This window comes from Neomonachus schauinslandi, chromosome 16, assembly GCF_002201575.2.
Source record: "Neomonachus schauinslandi chromosome 16, ASM220157v2, whole genome shotgun sequence".
Classification (NCBI taxonomy): Eukaryota; Metazoa; Chordata; class Mammalia; order Carnivora; family Phocidae; genus Neomonachus; species Neomonachus schauinslandi.
This window is the reverse complement of record NC_058418.1, coordinates 42,612,193-42,639,058: the sequence shown is the minus strand read 5'-3', so window position 1 is coordinate 42,639,058 and position 26,866 is coordinate 42,612,193. Positions and strand designations below refer to the sequence as shown.

Genomic DNA, 26,866 nt, shown 5'->3' with positions numbered 1-26,866 from the left:
CCTCATGTGCCTATTCAACTCCAACCTCAAGAAATATGTCAGGCCCTGAGCTAGTTTCCAGGATGTAGGGTGGAGAAGCAGACAGGGTATCCACTTCCCAAAGCAGCTAACTCTAGATAATGTATTTCAGAAAGGATGAAATATTAGATGCTAAGAAGGGAGCAACAGGGGGTTTAACCCAGCCCAGAGAGTCAAGAAAGGTTGAAATTCTCTTAAATGAGGCTTGAAGGACAAGAAGGACTTAGGCTAGAATAGACAAGATGAAGGCTCCATGCCGATTGAGTAGCAGGTGAAAAGGAAATGACAGAAGTTCATACACACACGTGAGCACAAAATGATGTTGACAAATAGGCAACCTCTTCAAGCTTTAAACATCATGTTAAGGCGTCTGCAACTTGTTCAAAAGCAAAAGGGAACTGCCAAAGAGTAACAAGTGAAATATTTTGATATGTGTTCTACTGTGTATCCTTTGACTAATTCCACTTTAAGGAAAGAATCCTAAGGAAATAATTATAAATTTGTGCAACTATACCGTTAAAAGTGTGTTTCTAATATTGAGATTATCTACAATTAGAAAATTTTGAAATAACCTAAACCTCTTATAGTAGGGGCTTAAATGAAGAAAACTTTGGTTCGCCCATACATTAACAGCTATATAGCTGTTAAAGATACTGTGGAAAAAATACTTAATGGCATGGAAAGATGTTTGTTATATGTTAAATGAAAAATGATTATATAAAATATATATAACACTGTTTTTAGTTAAAAAAAATATATATATATATATACACACACACACACACAGTACGTACTAAAGACACTGGAAAGCTGTAAAACTGCACGTCAAATTATTCTTTCCCGGGCGCCTGGGTGGCTCAGTTGGTTAAGCGACTGCCTTCGGCTCAGGTCATGATCCTGGAGTCCTCGGATCGAGTCCCATATCGGGCTCCTTGCTCGGCAGGGGGTCTGCTTCTCCCTCTGACCCTCCCCCCTCTCATGTGCTCTCTCTCTCTCTCATTCTCTCAAATAAATAAATAAAAAATCTTAAAAAAAAATTATTCTTTCCTGTGGGATTATGGGTGATTTAAATGTTAATCCTTTTGCTTATTTTTTTCCTAACATGTTACTTTTGCGATTAAAAAAATTATATGTCTTATATGTCTAGAGGCTTCTGGGGTGCCGGTCATCTATTTCTTGACCTCGATTGGGTTTACACTGGCCTTTGTTTTAAATTTTTTGTTTTGTTTTGTTTTAAAGATCTTATTTATTTATTTCACAGAGAGAGATAGCGAGGGCAGGAACACAAGCAGGGGGAGTGGGAGAGGGAGAAGCAGGCTTCCCACTGAGCAGGGAGCCCGATGCGGGGCTCGATCCCAGAATGCTGGGATCATGACCCCAGCGGAAGGCAGACGCTTAACGACTGAGCCACCCAGGCACCCCTAAATTATTTGTTAAAAAAATAATTTGTTTAAAAATGTAAATCTGTTTAATAAACTTTCTTTTATAAAATGTGTGTTACATTTCACAATTTTGTGTTTAATAAACTGCACGTATTTCTTTTTCAATATCTTATACGTAGTCCCAATATCTTATAGTGTTCCATAACTTCGGAGCAAAGTCGACACTTAACCGCAAACCCGCTTGCTTCACCCCCCTAGACGGCTTGGACTTCAAGCCCCAGCAAGCATTGCGGCCTGCACATCGGGAACTACGGGGTCCGAGACGGGGTTAGGGATGCACGGTCTTTTCCCTCCCAGAAGCCCGCGGGCTGCTAGGAACATCGTCCGTGTCATGGCCGCGGGAGCCGGGACGGCAAGCCCTGCTTCCGGCCCGGGCGTCGTACGTGACCCGGAGGCGTCACAGTCGAAGAAGCGGCCCGGCCGGGAAGGCGGGGAGGGCGCGCGGCGATCGGACGCGATGGCGGGAGGAGGCGGGAGCAGCGACGGCAGCGGGCGGGTGGCAGGCCGGCGGGCGTCCCGCAGCGGCGGGCGGGCTCGGCGGGGGCGCCAGGAGCCGGGGCTGGGGGGCGCCACGGAGCGGGGCGCGGGGGAGGCACGGCTGGAGGAGGCGGTCAACCGCTGGGTGCTCAAGTTCTACTTCCACGAGGCGCTGCGGGCCTTTCGGGGTAGCCGGTACGGGGACTTCAGGCAGATCCGGGACATCATGCAGGGTGAGGGCCGGACCTGGGGAAGGAGGCTGGATGGAGAAGGGGATATGTGGGGCCCGGGGGTCGGCGCTGGGGGGATCGCCGAGCCAACGATGTCTTCTTTCCCAGCTTTGCTTGTCAGGCCCTTGGGGAAGGAGCATACCGTGTCCCGGCTGCTGCGGGTTATGCAGTGTTTGTCGCGCATCGAAGAAGGGGAAAATTTAGGTATGGCAGTTTCTGTGTTCTTCTCTGGGCTTATTTATGGTTACGTTGTTGTTTTCCAACTTATGTCCGGAACTGAAGGATTCGGGGTTAAGGTGCACTACTATGTTTCGATCACAGTGGTCTTTTTCCTTCTAGAATGAGTCTGTTCTTTCGGTCTAGTTAAGATTCTCTTGGCTACTTTTCTATTTTTTTATTTCGTCCCACCTGTTCCTTGCTTGCCCCAACTTTGTTGGGATCTAGTGAGTTATGTTAAGAAGGCCAAATTTTCCCCCATAGTAGAATGTTTTTCAGGGTATAAGCACTTTTTTTCTTTTAATTGAACTTAAGAGCTGTTTAGCAAAACTGTCTTCAGTTTCTGGTCGCTTGTATCTGAGGAGGATGTGTGTATCCTGAAATTTGAGATGCAAATGCATGTGTTAAATACATTTTTACTTGTCTTTGAAATTATTAAAAAATAGTCACTTCAAATTCACTGGTTTGAATTTGAACTCCTAACATGTTTGTAAGCTTGTAGCCAGTATGTTAGAAAATTAAATGCAAATCTTTCTATATTTACATGTGTCTTTTCTGATAAATGTGTATTTTTGGACATGTTTTTGCTCCTTATAAAAATAGCTTAAAGCGAAAACTGTGCTCTTTGTCCTAGACTGTTCCTTTGATATGGAGGCTGAGCTCACACCACTGGAATCAGCTATCAATGTGCTGGAGATGATTAAAACGGAATTTACACTGACAGAAGCAGTGGTCGAATCCAGTAGAAAACTGGTCAAGGAGGCTGTAAGGCTCTATTTTTATTTTCTTTTTTTTTTTTTTGACAAAAATCAGATGTCTTTGAGGATAAAATGCTTATCTTTTCTGTGTGGGGATGGAGAGAGCAAGTGAGCACCCTCAAACATAGACACATACAGATGTTACATCTCTTCAAGTGACTTCTTCCTGGGCCAGGCTTGGAAAGTATTAATGGCAGGTATGCTGCTTTTGTGATTTTGGTAGTGTTCCTTGTGGCCTTGGCAGGAGAGGCCACAATACACAAGAATTGGGTTGGCATTGAAGACTGACATTTTGGAGGTTATTACACCATTCAGGAGCACTGTTAAAGGGCTAGAAGCAACTGGCCTAGGTTTTGGTCATCCTTGTTTATAATAAACCAAAGAGGATAGCTGGGGCCTTGGGAAATGTGGGACTGACTTTGAAGGGGAACATTCCCTTTGAACACAGAATTAAAGATGCTAGAATAATCAGCCAGTTAGAAAAACAGTAACGGTAGAAGGCTGGCACAGCCAGTGTTCTTGACAAGGAAAAAGCTACTGGAGTGTCTAGGGACTTGGGACTGTGTGTTATGGCTCAGGTAGCTTCAAGTAGTAGAACTTACTTTTATTTAAAAGATGACTGGCAATGGGAACCAGTCAGAAAAAGCTTTTTCTTTCTCAGTAACGAAGGCTGGGGGTGTGGAAGCAGATGTAGAGGTGGGGACTGAAGAACAACAGCTCAGCATTGCCTTGGTAGTGGAAAGTAAGGAAACTGGTAAGAAAAGAGCACCCCCTAAAAAGATGGTATCTGACATGGGGGTGGGAAGATAAAACTTTGCTTAGGAAGGAAGACTTTCTGTCCCTTAGCTGTGTGCTGGGTACTTAGGTACCCTGCTAAAAAAATAACTAGTGTGTGAGGTGCAGGTATTTATTCAGTGAAGGACCTTGGGCAGAAACTACTTTCGGTCTTGGAAAGAATGCTCAGGTAATCCAAATCCCAAAGAGGAATAATTCCAAGAATAGATTTTTAGTATAGGTAGGTCAGGTTTGTGTTGGAGGGAAAATGCCAGAAAAGATATTAGCAAAGGAGGAGAAATCCATGCCTCCTTTCAGAAGACCTAAGGATCTTTTGAATGGGAAGAAATGGCTCAGTTGGTGGAGCATGCGACTCTTGATCTCGGGGTTGTGAGTTCGAGGCCCACGTTGGGTGTAGAGATTACATAAAAATAAAATCTTGAAAAAAAAACTGGGCAGGAAAGAAATGGTACCATTTCAAAGTAATTCATGTAATTCCTTTTAAGTAGGTAGCTGATTCAGAAGTGCAACTCCTTCAGAACAGAAAAGCTATAGATTTGTCTCTGTCCCCTCTTCTGGAAGATTCTTGTGGACTTTCATCTGTATATTTGTTAATTTATTATTATTTATTACTTAAGTTTATTGGTCTCGTTTGGGGGGCTTCCTTACGAAAAATCTGTTAGCGAAGTCTAAATTCTTTTAAAATAGTCAACCGTACTCTTAATGTTGACTCCCTTCTGCTTTTCCGTTTTCCATCATGTACCAGATTTCTTGTTATACTTACCATATTACCGTTATTGCTGTGTACCAAATCTAGCAGCTTAAAACAGGAAATACTGTCTCTCATTTTCTAAGAGTTCGGTTCAGCTGAGTGCTTCTGGCTTGAGGTCTCTGATGAGATTGTAGTCAAGCTGTCTGCTAGGGTTGCAGTCATCTCAAGACTCAACTGGGGCTGAAGGATCTTTTCCCATGCTCACTCACATGGTTGTTAGCAGGACTCACTTTCCTTGCTGGCTGTTGGTTGGAGTCTTCAGCTCCTTGCCTCTCCACAGGGCTGCTTACAATATGATAGCTTGCTTCCTCTAAAGTATGTGATCCAGGAGAACAAGAGCCCAAGACAAAAGCTGAAGTCTTTTATAATCCAATTTCAGAAGTACCATTACTTCTGCCATATGCTGTTGGTCACACAGACTGGACCAACTATGGATTAGTGTGTGGAATGGGACTATGACGGGGGTGGGAATCATTGGGGACCATCTTAGAGGCTGGCTACTACAATTACCTTGAACTCTTAGTTATTAAATGATACCATATCACTTGCCTCATTTTATTATTTTTTTTAATTTTTCATTTAGAGTCATAGGATCTGTTAATGGTCATCTTCGGGAAAATACCATGGGATGCCTGGGGCTTTTCGATGCATTTTAAGCTTTGTAAAGTGTCACAACAGTTCATTTAAAAGTCTATTAAGTTTTTGTTAAAGTTGATCAAATAAGTTACTAAGTTAGAACTTTTCATTATATGGTGTAGGGATTTCTGCAGGTCTTCACGACTCCTTCAGGAATCAAAATTATTTTCATAACAGTGCCAAATCATTAGTTGACTTTCAGTGCATTGACTTTGCACTAATGGTGCAAAAGCACTGATGGATAAAATTGCTGGTGCCTTAACATGACCCAGGAAGTGGTAACTTGTACTACCAGTCATTGTAGTCTTCACTGCCATATACTTGCAGTTAAAAAATAAATAAAAGCCAGTTTCAATTAAGAATGTCTTTGATAAAGCAGTAAAATTAATTTTATTAAATCTAGACCCTTGAGCAAACATCTTTTCAGTATTTTGTGACAAAGTAGGAAGTTTGCCTAGAGCCTTTCTGCCACATAACATGATGGTTGTCTTCAGGAAGGCACTCGTGTAATTGCTTGAGTTGCATGCTGCTCTAGATGCTTTTTTTAATGGAACACCTTTCTTTACTTGGAAGAACTGAAAATTTTGGTTATTTAGGTGTGGGCATTTGGCAGTCATTTTCTTGCAAAACAGCAATGGGAACTTGTCACTTCAAAGAAAACAATTGGTAGTGATAAAACTCAAGCTATCAAGTAAAAATTCAAATTTTGGAAAACTTGTATTGATGTACCTGACAGTCTCCTAATCCTTATGCTTTTCTGATAAGATTGATGGTGGTTATTAACAACTGTGATTTAAAAAATATTTTTAATGAATATGTCAACATTTGGAAGATCGCTGTAACTCAGTAAATAAATATTTTCCAAATGGCCAGTGCATTAATTTACAAAATCATTCATGAGTAAAAGATCCATTTAAAATGCAAGATAGACTAAAGGATTTTAATGTAACAGATGATGAAAAGTTCACTTGCCCAAGTTTGCTGTAGAGTCAAAGAAGAATATCCACAATTTTCTGAAAGGTCTATTAAAATACTACTCCCTTTTCCAACTTCTTATCTGTGTGAGGCTGGATTTTTTTTTAATATACTTTAACCACAACAACACATCACATCAGGATAAATGGAGAAGTAGATATGAGAATCCCAACTTTCTTCTATTAAGCCAGATATTATGGAGATTTGCAAAAATGTAAAACAAGGCCAGCCTTCTCATTAAACTTTTGTCTTAGAAAACATAGTTTTCATAAAGTTATATTTACATTAACCTGCAATGGGTTTGTTATTTTTTAATGAATTAATGAATTAATAAATATTTTAAATTTTTCTCAGTTTTATATTTCTAATATGGTGATATAATGCACATAAGCAAAAGCTCTTTGGGGTCCTCATTAACATTTAAAAGTATAAAGGAATCCTGAGACTAAAAAGATTGAGAACTGATCCTGCAAGCTGTTAATGATATTGAGGCCAAATTGATTTTCTCTTCATAACCAAAGATTCCTCAGTTAGGTTCCCATGGAGAACAGCAGAGAGTAAACATTCTCCCCTGCACCTTTGGTAAGAGCATCTTTTCTTTTGGGGCCTTACCCCATTTTGGGGGGGTGGGTGCATAAAACACAGTCTCTAAGTGCCTTAATTCTTTTTTTTTTTTTTTTTAAAGATTTTATTTATTCATTTGAGAGAGAGAGCACATGAGAGGGGGCAGGGTCAGAAGGAGAAGCAGACTCCCTGCCGAGCAGGGAGCCCGATACGGGACTCGATCCCGGGACTCCAGGATCATGACCTGAGCCGAAGGCAGTTGCTTAACCAACTGAGCCACCCAGGTGCCCTAAGTGCCTTAATTCTTGAAATAAAAGGCTTTGTCAGAGTTTTTTGAGCATTCCTGCTTCCCATAACAGCCTGTTTTTTTTCTGAGTTTGCTTCCTTAGCCTTTCTTTCCTAATGTGAGTTTTGGTTTTCTTTTTCTATGTGCTTTCTGCTATTTCCTCCCAAGACACCTATCTCACCTCTAATGAAAATCTATGCTTTGAATTTCCTTTTTGTTTAAGTTAGCCAGAGACCACTGCTATTACTTACACCCTAATAACCCTAACAGCTGTATAAGAGAAGAAATTATACTTCTTTCTGAAAACTCTCAAGTGAAAAAAAACTTTCCAGGAAATCAAAAATAGTTTTAAAAGATAAGCTCATGGGGCGCCTGAGTAGCTCAGTTGTTAAGCATCTGCCTTTGGCTCAGGTCATGATCCCAGGGTCCTGGGATTGAGCCCCGCATCGGGCTACCTGCTCGGCAGGAAGCCTGCTTCTCCCTCTCCCACTCCCCCTGCTTGTGGTCCTGCTCTCGCTATCTCTCTCTCTGTCAAATAAATAAATAAAATCTTAAAAAAAAAAAAAAAGATAAGCTCATAGTACAAACGTTGGAGGCAGACTTTTAATTTAGAATTTGAATGCATTCACATTTCCTTTCTTATTTCACAAATTAAATGTAGTAGGACCTGGTTCTAATTCTGGAAAAGACAGAGTAAGCATACTCTCTTGTGTCCTTCTTAATGCAAGTATAAATCCTAGACAGAATGTGTGGAGCAGCTGTCTGAGGATTCATAAATGTAAATGGTAGTAAGCAGATGGGGAAGAAGACCAGAATTTGAAGATCCACCAAACTGGTGATGATTAATATACCATTTTTTCCTTCTCTGGTATCATCTAGCCTGGACTTGAAGTCTCTTGAGAAACCTAGAAATGCACTCCAGGTGGGAACAGAAAGAACTCCAAGAAAGGCTTCCTCTGGCCTGAGGAGCAAGAAAGGGATGTCCTAAGAGTCAGGGAGGGTGGGAGAATTCCCAGAGTTTCTTTTCTCTCTGCTCTCTTGCCCTGGCACCCAGGCAATACTGCACTGGTAGCAGCAGTGGCCCAGTGACGACAGTGACAGCAGGGCTGGCACTACAACTGAAGGAAGAGAACCCATTCTCTTTAGCAGTGGAACTGTGACCCCCAGAACTTAGAGCAAATTCCACTGCTTTTTTTTGTTTGTTTTTTTTACTGTCTATCCTGCTGCTTAGCCCTGGATGCAGATACCGTGTGTGGCACAGTAGGGAAACTAGACCCCAGGAATGCAAGGCTGGTTTGAAATTTGAAAATCAATCAACGTCCTTCACTCTGTTAGTTTAAAGAAGAATGAAATATAACATCTATCAGCTGATGCAGAAAAGGCATTTAACAAAATTCAACATTAGTTCATGATAAAAACACTCAGCAAACTACAAATAGAAGAGAACTTAATCTGATAAAAGACATTTACAGAAAACTTATAGCTAACATCATACTTGATGGTGGAGGATAGAACCAAAAGGCAAGAATGTCCATTCTCACCACTTCCATTCCATATCATACTGGAAGACCTGGCTAGTGCAGTAAGTCAAGAAAAAGAAAAGGCAAGAGACTAGAGAGGAAGGGAAAAAAATGTCCCTATTTGCAGATGATATGACTGTCCATATGGAAAATCGCACACAATATACTAAAAAATCTGTAAGTTTAGCAAGATTGAAGGATACAAAAATCAACATAGTTATTCATATTTCCAGTATATATTAGCAGTGAATGACTTGAAATGAAATTACCAAAACAGTGCCACTTACAATAGCCTGAAGAAAAAGAAATACTGAAAGTCTAGCAAAACATGTATAGTATCTGTATGTGGAAAAACACAAAATGCTGATGAGGGAAATCAAGACCTAATAAAATGGAAAGGTACACCATGTTCATGGACTGGAAGACAGTATAGTTAAGATGTCCGTTCTCTCCAGCTGATCTGTAGATTTAATATAATTCCAATCACAATCTCAACAGGATTTTCTATAGACACAGACTGATCGTAAAATACAAATGGTAAAGCAAAGGAACTAAAATAACCCAAACAATTTTGTAAAAGAACAAAGCTGAAGCACTCTCTACCCAATTTTAAGAATTACTATAAAGATACTCATGACCATAAATAAAGATTAATGGAACAGAAGACAAGAGTCCAGAAATAGGCCTACACAAATATGACATTGATTTTTGACAAAAATGTGAAAGCAATGCAATGGAAAAGGCATTCAATAGAAAAAGGATAGTCTTCAACAAATGGTATTGAAACAGTTGGATGTCCATATGCAAAAACTGAACCTTGACCTCACAAAAACTCACAAAAATTAGTTCGAAATGGATCATAATCTAAATTTGAAATGTAAAGCTGTAAAGCTTAGAGAATAAGATGAAAGAAAAACTTTATGTTCTGGACTTAGGCAAAAAGTTCTTAGTTATGTATGACACTAAAAGCATAATCCATAAGAGGCAATTTTGATAAGAGGAAATAATGGTAAATTGATCTTAATCAAAATTTAAAACTTTTTTTTAAAGATTTTTTATTTATTTATTTGACTGAGAGACAGAGAGAGAGGGGACACAAACAGAGGGAGTGGGAGAGGGAGAAGCAGGCTTCCCGCTGAGCAGGGAGCCCGATGCAGGGCTCGATCCCAGGATCCTGGAATCATGACCTGAGCCGAAGGCAGACACTTAATGACTGAGCCACCCAGTCACCCCCAAAATTTAAAACTTTTGTTCAGAAAGATACTGTTAAGGGAATAAAGACAAGCTATAGACTAGGAGAAAATATTTGCAAATCACATATCTGACAAAGAACTTGCGTCCAAAATATATAAAGAACTCTCAAAAGGAAATAGTGCTATTTTTGGTGGGCAAAAGCCTCACCAAAGAGAATATACAAATGGCATATAAACACATGACAAGATGTTCAACATAATTTAGTCTATAGAGAAATACCAATTAAAATCACAGTGACTACTAGGACAACCTATTAGAATGGCTAAACTTAAAAAAATACTGACACTAATGCATGCTAATGAGGTGAGGATGTGGAGCAACTGGAACTCTCATACATTGCCAGTGGGAGTGCAAAATGGTATACCCACAAAGGAAAACAGTTTAGCCATTTCTCATATAAGTTAAATATATTTTTTCCATATGACCCAGCAATCCCACTTGTGGGTATTTACCTTAGAGAAATGTTATGTTCACCCCAAAACCTGTACACGAACGATTTAACGTCTATTCCTAATCACCAAAAATTGCAGCCAACCCAGATACCATTCAGCGGGTCAATGGATAAAAGTAGCACAGTAGCCCCCCCCCCCCCCCCACCCATAGTTTCACGCCATGGTTTCAGTTACCCACAGTCAACTGTGGTTGGGAAGCAGACGATCCTCCTTCTGACATATGGTCAGAAGGTAGGTCAGGAGTAGCCTTGGGCTAAGTCTTAATATATATGTCATTCACCTCACTTCACCTCATCACATAGGCATCTTACCATCTCACATCACAAGAAGGGTGAGTACAGTACAATCAGATATTTTGAGAGACAGACCACATTCCCATAACTTTCATTACAGTATATTGTTACATTTGTTCTGGTTTACTGTTAATCTCCTACTGTGCCTAATTTATAAATTAAACCTTATCATAAGTCGGTATGTATAAGAAAGGGGAGTGGGAGGCATTACTATACATTCAAATAATGGAATACTGCTCAGCCATTAGAAAGAAAGAACTATAGATAATGCAACAACAAAGATGGATCTCAAAGGCATTTATACAGAAGGAAAGCGTCTCAGGGTTACATCCCCTAAAAAAATAAGCACTACATGCTGTAGGATTCCATTTATATGACATTCTTGAAGAGATGAAACAGTGAAAAGATAAGTGGTTGCCAAGGGTTGGGGTTGGGGGAGGGGTGACTACAGAAGGGTAGCACAAAGGGAGGTTTTTGTATCCTCACTGTGGCAGTTAATAGGAGTCAATACATCTATTAAAACTCAAGATACTACACCCCCCAAAAGTCCATTTTACTGTATGCAGGTTAAATAAAATTTAAAAACATAATAGGATATAAATTATTTTATACAGAGTAAAACCTTTGAATTCTTCAAGAAAGTTACTCTGCTGAAAATGATGTAAAAGTGAATGTGGTCATCTGACTATAAAATGAAAAGACCTACTTTGTACCTTCCCTGGGCAGCAGGAATTTATGGTTGTGCCTGCTATTCAAGAGCATTTGACACCAGTTTCCTTTGCATGCTGAGGACAGAATCACCAGAGATTAATACTGCATTCCCTTTGCTATTCCTCCTCCTTTTAGTCTGTATCTCCTTCAGTTCTTCCCTGAAATGAAGATTGAAAATATCTATGGACCAGTTTTCCTTCCCTGTTGTGTGTGTGTGTGTGGTGTTTCTTTTACCTTTCTTTGAGACAGGATTTAGGGTAGCTACTTCATCCTGTTAGATAACTCCAAGTGCTCCCAAGTTTTCCCTGGCTTTTCTAAGTTTTTTAAAAGTGACACCTATATTTTAGGGGTGCCTGGGTGGCTCAGTTGGTTAAGCAACTGCCTTCGGCTCAGGTCATGATCCCAGGGTCCTGGTCCCGATCGGGCTCCTTGCTCAGCAGGGAGCCTGCTTCTCCCTCTCCCTCTCCCTTCTACTCCGCCTGCTTGTGCTCTCTGTCAAATAAATAAATAAATAATCTTTAAAAAATTAAAAATGACACCTATATTTTTAAAATACCACTTAAAATTTTCGATCACTGTCATTTTCCCTCTCTATATATTTTCTTGGGGTTTCTTTACTAAAGGACTCTTTTTCTCACGAGACTTCTGCATCCTGCCTGGAATTTTGCCCTCCTTGTGTGCTACCTGTGGATGCCCTGGGTTTGTTCATTTCAGTAATTCCCTGCACACTTGAACTCGAGTTGCCAGCTGGGGTTTAGGGTAGCGAGAGGCTGTGTTGGTTGTCCTACAGAAATGGCCTCAGGACTTTCCTGAATGGAACTAGCAGAACTCCGTGGTCAGCAAATGGCTTTTTTTTTTTCCCCTCACAGTATATCCTCCCCGCTCTGTCCCTATCATTATATCAAAGATTTTGCATCCAAAAAGAACAGATCCAATTGTTCTGGGGACCTGGAATGACTCCTGTCCATTTTGCCTTTCCTTAGGAGGCCCTATTCAAATTGGGTAAATGGTCTGTAATCCAGAGGATCAGATTTTGCTTTATCAGCTATTTTTAAAAAATCCAGTGTAATGTTGAAAATCTACTCCCCTACACAATGAAAGAAGAGTGCTTACAGTTGTTCATAATGCCTGAGCAGTGATTGTTAGTTTTTAAGTACAGGAATTTGACAGAATGTGAAAAAGTTCTTGGGTATATAAGACTCATTTTTACTTTTTAGTAGTTTATTTTAGTATCTGATATTCTGATTACACCTGTCATTATACAACAGTTAAAAAAAAGAGGTGTTTTTTTTCCCCCCTTTTGTAGGCTGTCATTATTTGTATCAAAAACAAAGAATTTGAAAAGGCTTCAAAAATTTTGAAAAAACATATGTCCAAGGACCCCACAACTCAGGTAAATTTGATATATTTTTGCTCCCATAACTTAAATCCATTTCATTGTTTTTTGTGGGGAAACAGGGAAAGGGTTCTTTGTCAGGAATTTATCTAAATATTTGGCACCTTTAGCATGTTGTCTTCTATATCCAAGATAGCTTACTGTGAGATTGGCTTTTCATAATTTATTTTTCATTATACAAATTTACCTAAATTATTTTCTTGCCCATTTCTGTCGGGTTTGTGACAGAACTTTATTTAAGTGATCAGCACCAGATATTAAACTATCAAGTTCTGTAACACTTCTAACTTCATTTACGTAAATGCTGATCCTGCAGAATTGAGAATCTGCCTTGGTGAGGACTTAATTCCTCTGTTTTCTGGTGTCAAAAGCTCTGTTGGTGTCCTGCTCTTTTTTTTTTTTTTTTTTATAAATCTGAGTTCTTGAAAAGGTAATACATGTACATAATAAAATTCAAAAGGTACAACAAAAGAGCTTAGCTCATCTCTTAAGTCAGCCACCTCATTCCTCTCTTCATAGGGAACCAGTTTTTTTCTTTATCCTTTCAGAGATATTCTGTGCAATTGCAAGCAAACAAATGTGCATGTGTGTATATATACATGTATATCCATTCTTCCTGCTCTTCCCATATGCACATGTGAGCCTATTCTACACCCTAATTTGAGCATTTCGTAAATTGCTTTTTTCACTTAACATATCTTGAAGATTGTTGTGTATTACCACATAAGGAGCTGCTTCATCCTTTTTTTTTTCTTAAGTTTAAAAATCTTTATGTAAATATGTAAAGGTACTTTAGATCCTAAGCTTCATCTTTTTTTTATAGCTACATAGTAACCCACTATGGCTGATCCATAATTTATTGACCTGTTCTTTGTGGTACGCTTGCATAAAGCTTCCCCTTCCTATATATATACACCAGTGATTGCCACTGACAGCATTGTGAAAGTTCTGATAGTGTTGTCTCAAATCACCATCACTGAATTTTTACTGGAGTTCTCCTTTCTTATGTCACAAATATCGGTCCTTTGTGTAGAAGCTGAGAAATGATCTCTTGAACATCATCCGTGAGAAGAACTTGGCCCACCCTGTTATCCAGAACTTTTCCTATGAGACCTTCCAGCAGAAGATGCTGCGCTTCCTGGAGAGTCACCTGGATGATGCAGAGCCCTTCCTCCTCACGGTGGGCCTTGGCCTTCTCTTCTCATAACCATGATGTGGCCTTGAGGATGTGCAGGCAATTAGAAAAGGACAGCTCTTTTTAGAAGTGAAAAGAGTAAATGTGTGTAAAAGACTTTGAATTATATGCACTGTCTTCCTTAATTAAACGCCTTAAATATACTGAAGCAGAGATCCTGACAGAGGCAAAATGGAACATACCTGGTTTCCCTCACCTCCCATTTATACCTTCTACATGTGATTAATCTGTGTGGCTAAAGTAGGGGCACACCTACAATTAGTGGTGGTTCCCAAAGGAGATGAAATTTGAGTTCCGTTTGGGAGGAAGAGTGGTTTGGTAGACATGGTGTGATGGGGTTGTTAACAGGAAGAGGGAATAACTGGAGAAAAAAGGTGTGACTAGAAGTATGATAAGGGAAAAGAAGCCAAATGTAGACATTCTTTAATTGGATCAAAGTGATAAGCAGAAAGAATGGTAGCAGTGAGGCTCAGGACAGCGTGTGGAAGAATTAGAACACAGTCTGTTCTAGAGGGTGGGCTGTGATATTGGGTAACTGAGTGAGAAGTTTTGTTGTTGGTTATTTTGTTTGTTTGTTTTTAAATCACCAACATTTAGAGAGTGTTGAGAATATCTTAGTTTGGGGTGACTGGCTGGCTGAGTCAGTAGAGCATGCAACTCTTGATCTTGGGGTTGTGAGTTTGAGCCCCACATTGGGTGTAGAGATTACTTAAAAATATCTTAAAAAAAAAAAAAAAGAAAGAAAATATCTTTGTTCATAACAGTAGATCTGCCAAGCCCATATTAGGATAGTGTCATTGATCGTAGCAGTCATTTGGCAGATGTCAAATTATCTGCAAAGCAGATAGTTTGGGATATTCAGGGTACAAGTGTCAGGATACTTGAGCCTTGCCTACCGTCCTTTCTCTTATATTACAGATAACTGGAAAATAACCTGCCACTGTTTCTGTGAGGGGAGAGACCTCTGAGTTCTTAAGACATTACTTGTTACAGGCATACATATCTGAAACAGAATGATACTGGACTGATTAGAAATTTATAAAATTTTAGTCAAAGGGAGACAGATGAGCAGTTGGAGTCAGAGCAAGATTGGCCCACTCAGGACTTTATGTGGTATTAGTTAGGATTTTCAGAGTTACCAGGCACAACATATTTGTGGGAATATAGTTACAAAAAATTTTAGACACAAACTAAAAGACACTAACATAAACATTAGTTATCTTAAGTTTGAAAAAAAAAAAAAGTCTGACTTTTGTGCATGACCCCAAAGGTATATTTGGCATTCAGAAACTAGATTAGGGATGAGATTGGAAGAACAGCAAAGGAAGTACAAAGTAAAATTACACACTTATTTGTTGTCCAAAAGCTTAAAGAATTCTCACAAGTATCCGGATGGTTAGCACCACTCAAACTGAATTCTCCTTTAGTATAGAAAACTGTGAGCTGTTTTTTGAAGAAGGAAAAAGCAAGACATTTGAAATAGTTCTTGTGAGTTCTCTCCCTTTCTATGTCCTCCTCTAGTTTATGCCTAGATTGGATTTATAAGTGAACATGTTTGCATGCTGAGTATGTATGTTTGTGGTGAAAGAAGAGAATTAATGAAACTCTGTGGCTTCCTCTTCCTGATGACATCCTTCTTTTCCCAGATGGCCAAGAAGGCTTTGAAATCTGAGACTGCTGCATCAAGTACAGTGAAGGAAGATAAACAGCCAGCACCAGAGCCTGTGCAGAAGCCACTCAGAGAACCTGCAAGGTGAGAGCGATGCCCTTTTGCAATCTTGGGCGAAACACAAGGGTAGTCTGTTGGAAGCAGTCTGCTTGGAGCAGAATCAGTTCTTCCTGGTACTGAAATGTTACTGGGTTAGTTGTACCAGGCACTGTGGGAGTTACAGAGCATGCCCCGGAAAAATGAGAATATTGAAGACAGGATGTCATATCCCTGACAGAAGTTCCTGAGTGGCTATTCCTCAGAGGTTCTTTCCTTCTTTGTTCTCCTATCCTTGCCTTGCCCATATCTACACACTGCTTCCTTGTGGATACCTGATCTCTTAATGTAGTGTTCAGACTTGTGAATCAGATTCCCAAAACAAGTTTTTAAAGTAGGAATCAAAGTTCAGATGCCTTTGGGGGCCCAGTAGGAAATGTACAAGAGTGGGTGTAGGATAATACAGTTCAGAGCATGTGAGTGTGAACTAAAGAGGGCATGCTTTTCAGCTTTGTGTGATTGTTGCTATGTGGGAATGTCCAAGGATGCCCAAACTTTAGTTCAGATTTTTGTGTGAGACATCTAGGGTTTTTTGTTTTTGTGGGTTTTTTTTGAGCTTTCCCAGTTTCTGAATGTTGGCAATTAGTCCAACTAAAAAAAAAAAACAAAAAACTTGCATAGGTTAGGCAACAAGACATACCTACCAGATGGGTTTGGCTTGTAGGATGCCAGTCTGCCCTCTCCTAACAGTTTTTATTTAAGGTATACTAGTGGGGGGCGCCTGGGTGGCTCAGTTGTTAAGCGTCTGCCTTCGGCTCAGGTCGTGATCCCAGGGTCCTGGGATCGAGCCCCGCATCGGGCTCCCTGCTCAGCTGGGAGTCTGTGTCTCCCTCTCCCACTCCCCCTGCTTGTGTTCCCTCTCTCGCTGTGCCTCTGTCTCTCTCTGCCAAATAAATAAGTATCTTTTAAAAAAAAATAAAGTATACTAGTTATTCTAAATGATAGATGAACTTGCCTTTATTATGAAAAGGCAGTTTCTCATTGTTCTAAGACTGTGTGGCACACTTCTAACTTGGAGAATTCTCAAAAGTCCCATTTAGAAGTGTACTGTAGGAGGAAGGGGGCAGAATGGAGACCAGTCTTTTCCTTCTCTCACAGGAGGGTTGGACTGGACAGCAAGGTGAGACTGCTAGATTGTCGGTTGGTTGCCCAGGCTGACCTGTAACTGTTAGGCACTATACAGAGTTCTTACGTAGTGGAGAGCAGTGTTTTACTGTGCTTTAGTTCATGCAGACAAAAGGGGTTAGCGCACTGGCTAAAAAGGTCTCTTGGAGGGGGAGTGTCATTGGTTCTAGTCCTTTAAAGTTCTTACTTGGAGCTTAAACTCCAGAGTTCAACTTACATATTTAAAGCCTCTACTTATGCTTATAAATGGAGCTTTATAAAGTTGTTCTGAGGTTTTTTTTTTTAATTTTTTAAAGATTTTGTTTATTTGTGAGAGAGAGAGCACAAGCAGGGGGAGCTGCAGGCAGAGGGAGAGGGAGAAGCAGGTTCCCCACTGAGCATGTAGCCTGATGCAGGGCTCGATCCCAGGACCCTGAGATCATGACCCGAGGTGAAGTAAGACGCTCAACTGACTGAGCCACCCAAGCACCCCTCTTTTATTTTTTTAAATGAAGAGTCCTCAACTCGAAGAGTCCTCTCTCTCATTTGAAGCTTCACACTTCAGAAAAGTTGTGGCTCTTTGGATGAGCATCAGTAATGGTGAGATTGATCTTTGTATATTTGCTTTATATATAGGCAGTTACGGAGTACTCCAACCACCATTGGAATTATGACCTTGAAAGCAGCTTTCAAGACCCTGTCCAGTGCACAAGATTCTGAGGCAGCCTTCTCAAAACTGGACCAGAAAGATCTGGTACTTCCTAATCAAGTGTCCCTGCCATCACCAGCCCTCAAAAACAAGAGACCAAGAAAAGATGAAAATGAAAGTTCAGCCCCTGCTGAGGGTGAGGGTGGCTCTGAACTGCAGCCCAAGAACAAGCGCATGACAATAAGCAGATTGGTTTTGGAGGAGGACAGCCAGAGTACTGAGCCGAGCGCAGGTCTCGACTCCTCCCAGGAGGTCGTCCCAGCATCACCATCCAAGCCCACCGTTCTCAACCAGCCCCACCCTGGGGAGAAGAATCCCAAGTATGAAGACCTTCTTTGTAGCAGTTTTGGGGCTGGTTGGTGGTCCTGGTTGGGCCTGGTATTGCTTCCATGAATGAAGTAACTTTCAGCTAAGTTATTCACCACCAAGGCTTGCTCAAACTGCTAGAATGTGACTTGGGAGTGGGGAGTGACAACATAGCCATCCCTGGCAGTTCTGAAGCTCCACCTGTGGGCTTCCAGGCATTGCTCTAGGCGTGAGTGAGGATGGAAGGGTTTCAGAGCCTCCTACTCATTGCTGCTTTCATTTTTAGTAAACTTCTGAGTGCCCTGACTACTAAATATCAGTCTTCTTTGTTAAAAGAAATTTGTTTGAATTGGGCTACTTTAGACTTTGATCTTTAAAAAGATTTATGAATATTTATAGTTTTGCACCTTCTAAGAGCAATTAAGACTTGGCAAATTGAGTAAATATCTACTAATCTCTCACATTCTGCTAGGTTCTATGGGGCAGTGGTTAGAATGCTTTTATTTTGCTCCCCATCATGACCCCCAGCCTGGATTTCAAGTTTTGCTACCCTTTGTGCCCTCTTGTGGATCCTTCCTCCAAGCAAACTGGTTTGCTTGTTCTCTCTGGAACACACTCTGTTTTTGCTACTGTACTCTTCTTGCTTCCTGTCATTCCCCACAGTTGGACCATCATTCCTCCATCATTGCTTGTGAGAATCCCATCCATCCTTCAAAGGGAAGAGATGCTGATATTGACTAAGTACTTTCCAGGGGCCAAGCACTTCTCACATATTATTTTACTGAATCTCTAGAATCCTCATTCTGTGAATGATATATTAGCCCCATTTTAGAAGGTTTAGGAAAAGTTATTAACTTGCCTGAAGTCACAAACCTGAAAAGTGGCAAAGTTGGGCTTTGGGATTTTTTTTTTTTTAAGTAGGCTCCACACCCAGTGTGGAGCCCAATGAGGGACCTGAACTCAGATCTTGACTCAAAGTCCATGGCCTATACAACACATACACCAAGCTGCCTCTTAAAATTCTGCCTCCTCCATGAATCTACCCTGGTCACCCTGCTGTTAGTGATCACCTTGCTGGTCTCCCAAGGCCATTGCCATCTCTACCACTGCTCTGTTGTAGCTGTGTGGGGACCTGTGCTCTGACATGCACGTGCTAGATGCCCAGAGAGGCTGTGACATCTAAATGATTAATACTCAGGCATAAATCTTTACTATATGTACCACTACCTGCATCTGGAAGTGAGTGAGTCATTGGCCGGGCAAGCAAATGGCGCTCAACACATTTTATTCTCCTTTGATACATGATCTCCTTTATTCCTTGCAGTAGTCCTATAAAGTATAGCTATTATTCCCATGAACAGATGAGGAAACTAGAGAGAGTATATGGTTACAGTGGTTTTATAAATGGGAGGATTTGTGAAGGTTTAGACCTTTCCACCTCTCTGATGTGTCAAGGGCATGAAGTATGATGGGTACTCTAAAGCAGAGGTTGGCAAACTACAGCCCCTGGGCCAAATCTACCTGGTACCTGTTTTTGTAAATAAAGTTTTATTGGAACTCAGCCACGAACATGATATATGTATTGTCTGTGGCTGCTTTTGATGCTACACTGAGTTGAGTAATTGGAACAGAGCCAGTAAGGCCTGCAAATCTGAAGATATTATCTGTACCTTTATAGGAACAGCCTGGTTGTAAAGGAATTGTGTGAGTTACCCGGGAGCTCCAGGAAGAAGAGCTGAATCTGCTCAGCAAAGGTGTGGGTAGATCAAGCCTTGCAGAGGAGCAAATGTTCAGCTGACCTTGAAGGAAGAGTAGGAAGTCATCAAGCATATTGTGGAGTGGGGGTTCTAGGCAGCAGAAACCCCTTGTATAAAGTCATGAGAAAGCCTGGTACGCTCCAGAAAATGTCATGTACTCTGTATGGCAGAATAATATAATGCACAGAGAGGATGAAGGGAGAAATGTCTGGATGGGTAGATGGGCCAGGTCTTGAGTTCCTATTGTATTCTATCAAGCAGAGGTTCTTAAGCTGGGTTTCGCATCACAGTTACCTGTGGAATGTTTAATAAAATACACAATCCCAGGCTCCTGAGTACTGAATTAGAAGGGGCAGGGGATGAGTCTGTAATCTTCTTTTCTAACTGTGCCCCCAGATAATTCTAATACAGCTAATCTGAGGGCCTGATGAGCTACCATTGATGGCTTTTGAACCAGCACTGAGGCAAAGGAGACAAGATGGGTGGCTGGAGACTGCTACGGGATGAGTAGTTAGGACCTGGAGGAAGCTGGGCTGGTGGAATTGAAGGCAGGATTAGGGTGTATCACCTGGAGGGCAGGGTCACAACTACTAGATTTTTATATGTTCTATGGCACTTGGCAAGGACAAGTGCTGATTAGATATTTATTGACCAAATAATTCTTGGTTTTTGCAATTTAAAGGGTCATACCCAAAACTTCTATAAAAGGCCAGCAAAGGGTTAACATTTTAGGCTTTCTGGACACTTGTGTCTCTGCTGTTTATTTTTTGTTTTGTTTTACAACTCTTTGAAAATGTAAAAGCCATTCTTAGCTCAAGGGTTGTACAAAAACCAGCCACAAGCTGTAGTTTGCCGACCCCTTGAGACCAGACCCCTCTAGCCCATTCATTGCTCATCAAGTTCTAACTTTACAAATAGCTTAAGGACCAGGAAGTGACCTGACTTGCCCAGGACCACAGAGCCATCAAAAAGTGAGATGAGGACCCAGATCTCAGCCTCTTCTACAATAGAAGTTAGGCAGTACCAAACATTTGTACACAAAGTAAGTGCTGAGTTCAAAGGAAGAGCAGGAGGTTACCAAAGTGATCTGTGCAGATTGTCTGCAGGAAGAATGAGCAGATAACGCAGGTGGAAATGACAGATCCAGAGGTTAAAATCAGTTTTATCCCAGCATGGGGATAAGCAGGTAGAAAATTGAAACTATAATCCTGACTTATTTATAAATAGTAATTAACACAGTTAATATCCTGAAAAGGAAAAACCTCATGTAATCTTTTCACTTGTCTCAAGCAAATTATTCTCAGAAATAACATTTTGGGGGATATGAACCAATTCAAACATAATGAAAAGTAGATGGTTCACCATTTGTCTCAGCCATGTAAGTAATTTCATAGAAAACTCATGGAACTCAAATTTTTTTCAAGTCTGTACTTCTTAAACAAACTGCTTTCATTACTCATTTGCAAAATACCTAGCCAGCCCTAAAAATAAACCTCTGGTCATAGTGGGGGAAGGAGACTGAGGTTTGTCTCTACTCTCTTGATCAAGTGTTACAGGATTTGATCTATATAACTTCTTCAAATTTAATTCAGATACTTCTCATGTTGCTTTGTAATAGATGTTACAGTTCTGAGGTCAGATTTGTGCTGTGTTCTGTTCCCAGGGCAATTGTACTATTAATCAGGTAAACACGGTTACAGTTGATTAGAAAAGACTGACTACAGTTTTCATTTATTCAATAATTTGGGTTTGGGATTATTTTTTAGTTTTGGCATTTTTGGTTATACTCAAGTACTTAACATTTCATGTGCACAGAAAGGATTCTTATTTGCTTACTACTCTAATCTTCAATGGTGTAATTTATTTGCAGCTCTTTGATAATCCTGTTTTTACTTCAGCACGTTTTTCTAGCTGCTGTTAGGGTATGTGTTACCGTGCTAGGTGTTTGGGATGGACAGATGAAGATACAGCCCTTGCCTGCAACGTGCTTATGATTAGGGTGTATGTTATGAAATGGCTGTTTTAATAAAGTGGAAGCACAACCACAAGGGCAGAGGAGTGGGGTTTTTTTGTATGTGTTGGGGGCCTAGATTTAGGGCAGGCTTCATTGGGAATGATGGCCTTAAAAAATGGGTAGAATTTTACTTGGCAGGGAAAGGAATCCTAAGCAGAGGGAACTGTAGAGAGGAAAGTATAGAGCTTATAGAAGGAAAAGAGGAGCAGAAGGCATGGCTCTGCTGTTTGTGCTGATGAGGTTGTGGGGGCAGGGTTGGAGAGAGGAGGCTTTGGTAGCAAGAAACTGGCTGGAGCCAGAGTGGATGATCTTGACTGATCTCCATACAGGCTTCATTGTTGAGGCAGTGAGAAGTGATCATGGAACAGAGAAAGGATGAGGTAATTTTAGACTGATGTTCAGGTGGTTTTGGAAGGGGAAGGGGCTAGGGACAGAGACTCCAGTTAAGAGACCAGTGTAAGGTACCATGTGCTTGGACAAGAGCGCAGTCCAGAGATAGGACTGGGCATGTCTTTGAAGGACTGGGAGCAGTTTGCTCATTCGAGGTTAGAAGAATGCTGAGACCTTCAAAAGCAGAGTCAAAACCAACCAAACAAAACCAGGAAAATGAGCAGATTTTGAAGGGGTTAGTGGTGTATTCACTGCTCAGTTTGAGGGATGATCCTGCAGCCTGCGGGAGGACGACATGGAGATGCCTAGCCAGGTCAGCATTTGGGAGTTGTGTGTTAAGTGAATCTCAACTGTGGTCACAGCAGAACAGGGAGGAGTATAGGCTGTGAGAGAGCCAAGGACAGAATATGGGATGACCCCAATGATCTGTTTTACATCTTGTCCTCTTGTTGATCTCCCCTCAGAGTACCCAAAGGCAAGTGGAACAGCTCTAATGGGGTTGAAGAAAAAGAGACATGGGTGGAAGAGGATGAACTGTTTCAAGTTCAGGGTAAGCTAGGACATTCTCCTTGGTCCTTGATATTAGCTGAATGATAGATGCATGATAGATGCGTGTTACTATCACATTAATGTTATAAAAACTGCTTGTCTCCAAACTAGAAAAAGTCCAGTAAGTTCCTTACTGTGATTCATGAGCAGTCAGTTTTATGTCCTTTCCCATTAAACAATGGAGACTGTCAAAGCAGCACTTTATATTTAAAGAGAATGCCTGGTTTTGTTTTAATACATCCTATATCTAATTGTAGCTGATGATCTTCCTAAAGTCTTTTAATTAAAAAAGATAGATGTGGTCATTCCTTGCATTTCCTGTTTAAGTAAAAAATCTCTTACCAGTTTCAATATATAATTTTTTTTCTAAAATAGGAAACTTTAATTTTCCATAATTCATACTAAAGTTCATAGCATTTGCAGTAGAATCTCTCCCACCACATACTTTGCATTCTAATGGAAATATCATAATCTTGGAGATTCTAAAGACTTTGGTAACACAGTAACAGTAAACCTCTGCCAGCCCCAAAGGTTTTGTCCTTAAAAAGTACCTTCATTGGCACAAACATAGTTGGCAAGATCAAGATCACCCAGGAAATGGGGGAAGTAACAGAAAATCAATAAAAGTGGCATAAAATATTTAAAAACAACAGGATATAAAAGTTCTAGAGAACATCCACATCCAGTGCAGTCCAGATTTGTCAACTTTAAAATCTGCTTCCACTATAGTATGAAATACTTCATAATTTAAAACTAAATAATCTGCTCCTCTAAGTATCCCTTTTCCTGAGCCACCTTCATTGTTTAGGAAGCACTGCTAGGACAATAGCATCTGCTGAAGCAGACATTCAGCAAATCATGTTTATGCAACTTTGCCTTTTCTTGCAGTTTTTTAATGGCTCTTGTTGGCTTCCAGTGGCATGTTTTTTATACTAGTAGACCTTTCTGTAGTCCTCTGGCCTTTAAAAAAATTATCTTGGTGCATTTTTTTGAGGCCTCATGTCTTTCCATATGGTGAGAGGGTGGAGCTTGAGCAGATCTCCTACGGTCTCTCTGAGTGGGGAGCAAGAACTCTCCTGTTCTTTTGCTTAAGGAGCTGAACCACATATTATTTACATAAAATGATCAGGGATTTGAAAATTCTGGCATAAAACAGTAAAACTGTGTTATTTCAAAGCAGTGGTTAGCAGGGGGTTACAAAGCAGAAATTATACACACACACACACACACACACAAGTATATAATACAGTCGACCTGTAAACAACACAGGTTTGAAATGTACAGGTCCACTTATACACATTTTTAAAAATACAATATAATACTGTAAATATATTCTTATGATTTTTTTAATGATTTCCTTAATAACCTTTTCTCTAGCTCACTTTACTGTGAGAATATAGTATATGATACATTTAACATGCAAAGTATGTGTTAATTGACTGTTTATGTTATTGGTAATGTTTCTGGTGAACAGTAGGCTATTATTAAGTTTTTGGGGAGTCAGCATGGATTTTTGACTATATGGGGAGTTGGTGCCCCTAAACCCTGCATTCTTTAAGGATCACCTGTAGATGTGTATATATTAGGGTTTTAAATACCACAGTCCCTCAGTAGTTTTAGAAAATCATGTAGGTTTTACTAAAGAGCCTGAAATCCATCACTAACCAATATTTATTGAATGTCTGTATGTAAAATATTTGCTTTGTACAGATTCTCATTGGCTGAAATGATTGATATCTTCCAAACAAAGGACAAAAACAAATTACCCTTCAGTGATATCCTTCTTCTCTCAATGTTGGGAAATTTCAGTCAAGTTTTCCCTTTAGGAACATTCTGTGTCTTTTTCTTGTGGTTTGTGCAGAGAAAGGTGAACTCTGAAATGAGTCTACTTTTAATGTTTTCCAGCAGCACCAGATGAAGAGAGTACAACCAGTATAACAAAAAAGCAGGTAATTTAAAATTACTTTTTTTTTTTTTTACCTTTTCTGGTAATGTGGGTAGAATAGAGGTAAAATAAGCACATCTCCTAGCATAGGCTACCCATGCACCTGTAAAAAGGTATTTTGCAATTTTCAGATAATCCAAACTGAGTTAAAGTAATAGTTATTTTCTGGAAGAAAAATCTGGAACAGAAACCTGACACATTCTCCTGACCATGAACAACATAACGTTTGAAGTTTTGAATGCAGAAGTGATTAGGATGAAATAGGAGGACATTGAAAATTATTAAATGTCTAGTAAATGTCTAAATCCACAGTGTTAACTTATCTCTATCGTGTTTTAAAAATATAAACCCTTCTTTTGGGTTTAGATTCTTGTCCTAGGATTCTTGAGTTTACCTCTTAACTGTATGAAAATGTGAATAAGTGGAGAGACAGGTTGTGATAAATATTTTGGTCTTCTTTTGCAGAAGTGGACTGTAGAAGAAAGCGAGTGGGTCAAGGCTGGAGTGCAGAAATACGGGGAAGGAAACTGGGCTGCCATTTCCAAAAATTACCCATTTGTTAACCGAACAGCTGTGATGATTAAGGATCGCTGGCGGACCATGAAAAGACTTGGCATGAACTGAAACAACAGGCTTTCATTTCCACAGAATTCACAGGAGCATGGTTCCTAATAATAGCCCCTGATAGTCTGTTGTTTCTTTCAGAAGCTGGGCTGGAATGAGAATTTTGGGCATCCTCCTCCGACATGGGGGAGGTCCCAGTTCTACTTCATCGATGTTGGAGATCATGGAGCTGAGAAACAAAGCCAAGTCCACCCCATGTCCTTGGCAGAGATGACAGGCACGTAGCTTGTACAGTGCCAGAATATCATTAGTATTTCCCTTTAGTGGTTTGCTTGAATTTAAATCCCTGGTAATCAGTAGAACCTTCTCCTAGGAAATGGTGGAGTCTGTCAGGAGCCACTTATGACTCTGACCTGTTAAAACCAGCAACATGAGCATTATTTGGAGTGAACTTGTTCCAGGTAAAGCTTTGGCCTTCTGATGCAAATGCAAAGGAACTTCATCTGTCATGAACCCAGGCTAATGAGAGCCCAGGCCTGGTGGAGTCAGAGTCTCTTTTAAAAACTCTTCAGCCAGTTGTAACATCAATATCTAGACCTGACAGCCTTGGCATTTGCTCTTAATATTTGCTGGGCTATGTAGGCAGGTTTAACCTCCACCTCTCCTGTGGTTGAACCAGTGTGTTTTTTTGTAAAACGGTGATTGTAGATAAGCTTAGTCTTTTCCTCCATCCCCTCTGCTCAGTTCCCTTCCTTATGCTGGACTTTTAAAACTTAAAAAATCCTGACTGAATATAAATGCTTAATTCCATTCTTTGTGAAATGGTTGCTTCCGCCTGATACCCTTATTGTGCTGTGTTAGTGTCTTGCTCTAAAAGTCAACATTCCCTTCTCCTTTTGTACTGTGTTGTGCTTGCTGTCTCTCTCGGACATCCTTAAAGACTGTCTTTTTGGCACACACACACACACAAAATCAGTAAAGTGTTTTCTGTAATCTTTTTTTAAAATATGAGAACTAATTATTGTCCATAACTTGTAGCATTCTTCATTAAAGTCTTGCTTCTCTCAAATGTTAAGTAGCTATTTAATTCCAGCACAGCATGTATGAGCAGTTGGAGGTAGCAAAATGTTGAACAAGCTTTGCTGAACCATGCTGACTATGTTAAGACGCTGATGTCAGACTGTATTGGATGTTTTAATCCTTGAAAGCCATGTCAAACAGAAATGTGGAAATGTCCTCTTAATTTGTCCTCATATAACATATTTTTGGGACAGAATTCCCCCTTTCTCACTTTTGAGTCGGTGAAAGGCAAGGTACAGTTTTAAAATTCATCCTGTAGGTACAAGTTAGAAACTTTGTACAGCTTTATAATCTATTTACATGTTTTGGGATTTGGTACTACTGTTTTTCCATCAGTTAACCCCAAATGAAGCTACAGTGAAAGGGTGAAACTCTCGATCCCTCTCGATCTGGTTGCAGCTAGTTGTGGTCTTCCTCTATATGTGGTTAGGATCCAGGAGTTTTTATCTCTTCCACGTTTAACATTATTAGACTACGCTCTCTGGGTAGAAGAGTGACACTGTGATACATTTAAGGAGGCAGAATATCCTTATCAGTGTTTCTCCAATTGAGAAGTGCGTAAGTCCATTAACACTTTTCAACGTAACTTCAGGGGTATTTTTATACTATTCCTGAAATGTGTACAAACATAAAACTATGCCTACACCTCCTATAGAACTGTAATACATACTATGAACTGATGATTGTTTTGCTGACTCTAAGTCACTGCTCGTG

At 40.2% G+C, this 26,866-nt stretch overlaps 1 protein-coding gene across 1 annotated transcript; it reads left to right on the top strand.

Annotated features, from left to right (window-relative positions):
• Positions 1-1,770: 1,770 nt before the first annotated feature.
• Positions 1,771-26,104, top strand: TERF2 (telomeric repeat binding factor 2). The gene is made up of 10 exons (XM_021703277.1): positions 1,771-2,170; positions 2,276-2,371; positions 3,018-3,148; positions 12,685-12,771; positions 13,808-13,954; positions 15,616-15,722; positions 17,475-17,867; positions 22,479-22,564; positions 24,469-24,512; positions 24,974-26,104. Exons 1-10 carry the CDS (start codon positions 1,792-1,794, stop codon positions 25,130-25,132), a joined length of 1,629 nt encoding a protein of 542 aa, XP_021558952.1. The 5' UTR covers positions 1,771-1,791; the 3' UTR covers positions 25,133-26,104.
• The last annotated feature ends 762 nt before the right edge of the window (positions 26,105-26,866 follow it).

Bases quoted from the DNA above. Each gene is read 5' to 3' on its own strand.
- TERF2 (XM_021703277.1), top strand. From the start codon at position 1,792: ATGGCCGCGGGAGCCGGGACGGCAAGCCCTGCTTCCGGCCCGGGCGTC. The intron at 3,149-12,684 runs GTAAGGCTCTAT...CCCCTTTTGTAG, and splicing joins GAAAACTGGTCAAGGAGGCT to GCTGTCATTATTTGTATCAA. The intron at 24,513-24,973 runs GTAATTTAAAAT...CTTCTTTTGCAG, and splicing joins CCAGTATAACAAAAAAGCAG to AAGTGGACTGTAGAAGAAAG.